The 7958-nt window shown below is 30.1% G+C and overlaps 1 protein-coding gene across 8 annotated transcripts; it reads right to left on the minus strand.

Annotated features, from left to right (window-relative positions):
* Positions 1-1164: 1164 nt before the first annotated feature.
* Positions 1165-5283, minus strand: LOC114384725 (probable 1-acyl-sn-glycerol-3-phosphate acyltransferase 4). Of its 8 annotated transcripts, none has more exons than XM_028344478.1 (5): positions 5057-5283; positions 3701-3740; positions 2435-3039; positions 2052-2182; positions 1165-1684 (listed from the first exon to the last, which is right to left on the minus strand). In XM_028344478.1, the coding sequence occupies exons 3-5, from the start codon at positions 3004-3006 to the stop codon at positions 1236-1238; spliced, it is 1152 nt and encodes a 383-aa protein (XP_028200279.1). In that variant the 5' UTR covers positions 3007-3039; positions 3701-3740; positions 5057-5283; the 3' UTR covers positions 1165-1235. The 8 variants fall into 8 exon arrangements, with proteins under 8 accessions (XP_028200279.1, XP_028200277.1, XP_028200280.1 ...); XM_028344476.1 differs by having other exon boundaries at positions 3701-3747; XM_028344479.1 differs by lacking the exon at positions 3701-3740 and adding an exon at positions 4339-4568.
* Between the last annotated feature and the right edge of the window lie 2675 nt (positions 5284-7958).

The following is a 7958-nucleotide window of genomic DNA, read 5'->3' on the forward strand; positions in this document are numbered from 1 at the left end:
ATTTTTTTATAAGTTCTTTTTTAATGTATTTAAGTTTTATAATTAAATTATGATATAAATTTTTATATATTAACCTTATTGATTTAACAGTTGTATATCGAAATATGTACCCGAATCAAATTAAAAATGACTGACAAATCTTTTATCTTTCAATTGTTTTTTCTTTAGAGAATGTTTGTTCATTAGAGATCTCTGAAGGGGTTGGATTTAGATTTGTTCAAATCCATGATCCACTCAATCAAAATTTAATGGGTTAAATTTTTTTTTTTTAATTTTTAATACTCAATCACAAATTGAGTTGAGTCAACCAATCAGAATATTAATATTTATTAATTATTTTATAAAATCAATATTTTTTATAAGCAACAATTTTATTAAAATATACTTGAATTCAACACATCAAGTATTATAGAACAAAATGAAAATATATATTCATTATCCAAATTTATAAGCTAATATAAAAATGATAAAATAAAAGTAAGCAAATAAAATTCAGCAGGTCACAATGTTACTCAAAATATGGTCACAATGTTACTCAAAATATGCGTGGCCTAACTCTCAATTAAATTTATTGTAATTGCAAGTTATAAAATTCATTTTAAACTTTCAAATCTTTCGTCAAATCATATATTCTTATTTTTTTTTTTTAAAACTTTCCTGTACACAAGAAATACTAAATAACTTAAATTTGTACGAGCACTTAATCACTGAACCCACTAATCATTGTTATGACTTATAGTCTAATAATAATAATATTTTATTTTTTAACAAAATATATATTATGTATATTTTATATAAATAATAATAATAATTTAATATTAAACAAAAATTTCAGGGATCAATTCAATAAGTTTATAAATCAAAATTCATGATCCAACTCAAGAGTTTACGGATTTAAATAAATTGATTTGGATTCGATCAAAATAACAAAATATTCAACTTAAATTATTTGGATCAATTCAGATTCAGATTTATACGTGATTCATACTCGTCAACACCCATAATATCCATATCCCATCAGCCTTTAATTGACCATTTTTGTTGTCACTAGTCGTCAATAAAAATTGGCTTTGGGAAATAGTTATATCAAATACTGATTTTAATACAAAACACCAGTTGTAAAATGATCCCTTCGATTTCCTGGTTCTGTCTGAGCAAAATTATGGGGTAAAAACAGCAACAAATAATTCACACTTCAATATCAAGTTCAAGACCAAGATCATACATTGAGAACACTATTCACTCTTTTGATTCTTGCTGTTATGGAGTGCATGGACATAGCTACTTAAAGGCATCAATTGAAAATTGAAGCGGGTTGCAAGAGTAAGATATGCACAAGATAGACCTACATACAGTTTGAACCAAATGACAGAAAAAAATGTAAAATAAATAAACATGGCAGTAAAAGAAACTATCACCATAAAAGAGAGTAGGCTCTTAAATCTAGAAATTTCATTTTCATTTAGTTGGTTAGGGAAATGGCCTTGAATCTTGAAATCCGAAAGCAATTGGTCCTTGATCTGGAATGTGTCGATTAACCAAGAAGCAGCTTTGGTTTCAGAAGCTGGAATCTCCTCCACCGGAATACGCCGCACATGCAGGTGCACTTCTGAAGGGTCAACACCAAAAACATTGTCCAGAAAGGAAGGACACTGATTCTTGTATGCAATTGTCACATCGTATACTGCATGTAATTGAATGACAATGTTCAACAGACTTTAGCCGAGAAGAATTGAATAGAAAATATCACACATAGTTACAAAATTGTGCAAATAGACCGCAATTGTCATGTCACAAAATCTTTGAACATATGGTACAAGCCAGCTTGGATCAGTGAAATAGCATTAGAGATATGGAACATGAACATAATGAAGACACACAAAGCTCAATAGTCACAAGATGAAGAAAATGCTAAATACTAAACTAACATTTGCCGATAAAAAAAAACATTTGGTAATACAAATTGCATAATTTCATAAATAGCCACCACAGAGTCATTATGAATTGACTATAGTATATTATAAAAAAGGAGCAGAAATTATAATAGAAACCTGCATCCAATGAGCCTCGCAGAGCTTCCAAGCAAGCATGAAACCCCTTTGTTTTCGGAAGTAATACATTTGTCAGCACAGGGAGCCCAGCTTCAGCAGCAAATTTTTTACTAGTTTTACTCTTCTGATCACTACATAATAAAAGCAAACAATGTGTCAAATGTACCTCTCAATTGAATTATATAATTGCGTTTGTAATGTATAAAAATATGATCACCAAATTTCAGCATGCTACACAAAACACAACGTCAAATGCATACAGACAAAATGTCAACTAAAATAATTTGTGGAACTAAAATGAGTTAGTGTTACTATCTAATGATGATAAAAGAAGTTGGAAATTAAAAGACAAGATTCAAGGTGAGAGGGATATAAGGTTATACGTATAATCAGTTCCTTCGGGAAAAAGAGCTAGCCATAAGGGATCTTGAGGGTCCTTAAAGGTTGAAAGTTTTTGTTGCAATATTTGCTCATCTATCTCCCACTTCCTCTCCACTGCAATAAACTCCAGAATGTGAAATCCCCAACCAAAGATAGGTAGTTTCATCAAGCTGCTCTTAAGGATGTATTTTATGCATCCCAGCCTCCCCTTTCGAAGTGCGAGATCCCACAAGTACATCCAATCAACCTCAGTTCTGTGATTAGCAATAAGTAAAACACGTTCCTTCATTGGAACACTATCCCCCGAAAACACAACTTTAGTTTTGTTAATCTTTTCAAATAGTGAGGGCCACAGAGACAGCCAAAGTCCAAAGATGAATGACACTGTCTTCCTACTACAACGTACGCTGAAAAGCCGCAATCCTACAACTGCCACTGGCACAAAATAGACTAAACACATAAGAGCTGTAGAAAGAAACACCACTAAACATATCAGACCCCTTAACAACCTAAATGGGGTCAAGGGGCGGTGCTTTAATCTATTTTCAGATTTGACTGGCTCGCAAACTTCCATCTTCTTCAAGAACCTGTTGAAAAAACTTCCCTTCTGCAATAATGTACTTTAGTGTTATTTGATAATCCCCATTTCTGGACAAGTATATTAATAACAATATCATGGATCCACATTAAAAGTAGAACTTGTTTATCAAAACAGCAAGTATTTGTTATATCAAAGTATAAAAATCATTTAATACTTATTTTTCAAGTAACTAAAAGTATTCATAGGGTATATTAATTGTTCTCTAACCAGAGTCTTTCAATAGAACCCACTGTCAATAAGCTAATTGGGAAGTAAAGTATTTAGTATTTGCAACAAGTCCCACCCTGATCCAGAAAACAGAAATATAAGAACATTCACTTGGTTATAAAATTCTCTGTGACTATATAGATTGGGTAAGCCTATATTCACTGAAATAGTAAAAGGAAAAGTGAAAATCCAATCTTAAAATTAGTGAAACCAATTACATGGTTTTTGATGTCCAAGCAGAGAGGAGGCAAGGTTTCAAGTTAGTTCCTATTTTTAAAGTGACCTTCGAATTTGCTAACATATTGCAGCAAATTGCAGTTATATTTAGTAGTTACAATTTGCTGTATAGAAGTTACAAATGGATTGTAAAAGATGCTTTTCCAAAGACATAAGTAAGTTGAGGTTCAGTATTGCTTTCAGTAGACATTCCCAAGTAGCAGAGGAATAAGACAGTAAGTACCTATTCCTTTTAATTGCAGAATGATGGATTGTACAGTAGCCTGAAAACTAGGAAAGAATACATTCCAATTTATTAGCCAGCGAAGATGAAATGCCAAATCATCAAACATGGACACAGTAAAATCTCCAAGCACACCATAATGCAGCAAGTGACTAAATGGCAAGTACGATTAATGATTAAGAAGGAGAGGTATATATTTCTGCCAAATATTTGTTTTCATTTTTTTCACTTATAATTTTTTAAAAAATACCACCTTAATTAAAAACAAGGTTTTATTATTATCTGTTTTTCACTGATTTTTACACATATTTTAAAAACAAAAATCCAAATGAAAACAATGCAAAGACAGAAAGCATTTTTTAAAACTAAATGGTATTACCAAGGTTTTAAAAAAAAGGTCTGGGCCACAATTTCGGCCGCAACATCAAAGTTTTTAGACAATCTGCAACGAAAATTGTGGCCACAAAAGCCACATTCGTCCGTAATTTCCCGAAATATCAAGGACTACGACAAAATTACAACTAGGATGAAATCGCAACTGCCACTGCAATTTTAAACCTTGGGTATACTAGTTGAGAGCAAAAACAAAAACACAAAACGGAAAAATAATACAGAACTTGTTGAGGTAAGAGAAACACCTCTGAAAAAATAACAGGGGATTGAAACTTTCAAGACATTTCTGCTAGCAACACAAGATGCCCCTTTATAGAATTATACAAGTCACTGCCTCTAACACTGTGCACTCCAAAACCATCTTTCAATCTTGTCTTATATCCAATCAAATGTTCAACCAGAGATGGCAAATTGAAACCTATCTTAACACACCGAATTCTCTGGATTAAGACCCCAAAGAATAATATCCTCCAATCTATCAAGCACAAGTTATTGGCGAATGAATAAGTACGTTTGGAATCTGAAACCTTGTTTGCAGAGAGTATATATCAAAAGTTATAACGTGATAAACATAAATCATATCGTGGAGAATATTCGAAAATTCTAAAAACCCTCCTATAATACCGGAAATTCCAACACCCCCGTGGTTGAATTCAATTCTGAGCATGATTTTAAATTGCGGTTGCAGTGAGTCAGAAAATCTTTTCATTGGGGCAGATAAGGCCGTAATTGATGCGGTTGCGGTCAGTCAAAATACCTTCCTTTGGGGACCAATATTTGATTACTAAGCAAGCACGATTTAAAATCCTCAAAAGAAAGAAAGAAACACGGAATTGAGATTCGATTAAGAAGACATAGACATAATAAACACGCAAGAGAACAGAACAGATTTATGAATAATAGATAAGAATATGAAAATGAATAGTTTGGTTGACTTTAAAATAATAAAAAAAAAAAACTCACCTTGCGAGGGAGATTCTCAGGGTTTCCGATATTTGAATCGGAAAAGTTATTTCTTTTTTCTTTTTTGGTTCTGTCTTGTGTTGTTGTGAATGGATATGTGTTATTGAAATGAAGAAGAGTAATGAATGAATGAATGAATGAAACAGGAATAGGAATAACGAATAAATCAGAAACTGGGGGAGAAATCAGAAGCGGCGCAGCTCAGGGAGGTGTACAGTGTCATTGGTCAATACTCAATACATAATGAACAGTTTTTATTTTTTTTAATTTTTTTTATATGAAAAATAAGAGTGAGACAAAGCCAAATTGCCTACGTATTGGGGCCCACTTTCAGATCCCGATCCTGTTCTACCGACTACCAGCGCTTCCCTTGTCATTACTCTTTTACTTATTTTAACCTTATCTTTCTGTTCATTCATTTTCTCTCTTTTATCAACTAGCACGTTCAATTCATACTAAAAAAAAATTCTATTACTACACTAAAATTTGTTCATTATGTATTGAGTATTGACCAATGACACTGCACACCTCCCAATATGTGTTTTTCTTATTATTTTTAAATATGCTCCCATGCGATTTTTAATAAATAGTGTCTTAAAAGTACTTATTGGTAAGATCTTTTAAGTATTTGTTGAATCTTACTAGTTGGTCGTAGTAACTCTTTTATTTTAACTAAACTATTCAAGAAGAGAAATTATATTTGTAAAATAAATTATACAACAAAATATATAACTAAGAGAGAAAATAAAGATAAATTTAAAATATAATAAATTATAGGATGGAACATAAAAATAAATACAAAATCTAATAGTGTATAAATTATTATAAAAATTATCATACATTTATCACTTCCCTAAAAAAAGGAGTAGTACTTACTCTTAAGGAATTGAACTACTAGGTAGTATTAAAGAGTCAAAATAATTATTACTCGAAAAAATTATCTGTTAATACATTAAATTTACTTATTTATTTATTACTTTTAATTAATTAAAAATGTTTATTTAGTTCGGTAAAAGTAAAGTGTAGAACAAAAGTCTTGACAACAAAATGACACCCTTTGATCCACCAACTTGCTTGCAGAAGACAACTTGTTATCATTGTTATGGTGGAATGTTGCTGTTGGCGAATCGTTCGAGGAACTCCCCCAAGACCTGAAAACACAGCATGACATTGGTAATAAACATTCATTATTGTTGCGGTACTTTTTCGGAATTCTAATATAAATAAAAATAATTAATTTAAAAAATTAATAGATATTATTTAATTTTTTAATCTCAAATAAAAGTAAAATTATTTTTAAAATATTTTTTTTATTAAATGTTGTTATCATAAATAAAAGTAAATCATTAAAATTAAATAAAATATTTTAAAAATAATAATATTAAATATAATAAAATTAATTAAATTTACTTATCATATTTAAGTTTAATATATGATATCACTTTTTTTTTTATTTATATATAATTTTAGAGGTAATAATTTTTATTCATGTTTCCCATAACGTTGAGAATAATTTATCGACCTAAGTTAACTGCTGCTACACAATATTTCTTACACATGGACAGGGTGACTGACTAAAAAAATACTAGTACAATGTTAATTAGGATTTTAATCAAAATACTAATTAAGAAATTAAAAGGATTAAATTATTATTTTAATTTAATTTGGTGTTCTGATTTTTAAATGATTTAATTTTATCTTATAAATTTCAAAATCAGTTCAATTAAGTAATTTCATCTAAATTAAAGCTAACCATACGCAGTGGGGACATGTCTTGCTTTTACACTTTTTGGCTCTCTAATAAGTGCTACTGCACTAGTATTGCACTAGTAAGTAGTTTTCACATACTGACGATTTTAAAGCCTCCACTAATTATTATTATTTTATTTTATAATCAACGTTTAGATGGTTCGTGGCGACAGAGTGGTTGCAGATCTCACTTCTATTTCGCAACATTTGACAAGTAAAGAAGCCAAATTTGGGCTTTGTATTTTTAACTAAGGGCAATTTCATAATTTTGATTTTTTTTTCCAACACCATATATTTAATAGTTTGTTTGTTTTAAGAATATTTTTATTTGTAATCTTAAAATATCTTTATTTTTATTTTGTTTTGAAGATTTATACAAAAATATGAAATATTTTTTATTGCCGATATTTCCTATGCTATAATTAAATTTAGTCGATGTAGTAGTCTTATTTGCCTATTTCTTTTTTTTTAACACTCTTTTGTTAAATAGTACTCTTATTTTTGTGTATTTATTCAATTTGGTTTGAATAAAATGTATTCTTTAAATAAAAGCATATCAAACCACGATGTTATTTCTCTCCTTTCAATTATGTGAAATGACATAAAGCTATGGCAATATAAAACAGAAGATAGACAAAACAAAGAAAAATGTGACAATTTTGGAAGAGTAATAAGAAACGTGGGTTAGAGCTTCCCATTCTAGAAGACCTACAAAGATAGTATGTCAATATTTCGATGCAACCGCTGTATAATAAGACTTATTTGTTTGCTAGTGGTCTTGTATGATGTATCATGTAATCTGGATTGTATTCAATTTATCAATATATATTTGTTTTTTGCCGGAAATAAAAAAACAAATTATACTCCTCTTTCTTATATTCATGACTTACTATTACACTCACATCATTTCCTTGTTGAGTTCCTACACAATTTCTCCTAACTTTGCATTTCCATTACATGAACACCTCACAAATTTATTTCTGTTAACCTTAAGTCATAATGTGATGCACATGGTTGTTTGCTTCAAATAGTAAACATACATTTGTCCTCTTTCCCTACTGGTTTGCTTATTCCCCACCTCAACTTTGACTGCTGCCGTCAAGCCAACCAAGGGACATCAACATCGAATTAGAAAATAGCATCAAAATTTGAA

This window comes from Glycine soja, chromosome 14 (assembly GCF_004193775.1).
Source record: "Glycine soja cultivar W05 chromosome 14, ASM419377v2, whole genome shotgun sequence".
In the NCBI taxonomy this organism is placed as follows: domain Eukaryota; kingdom Viridiplantae; phylum Streptophyta; class Magnoliopsida; order Fabales; family Fabaceae; genus Glycine; species Glycine soja.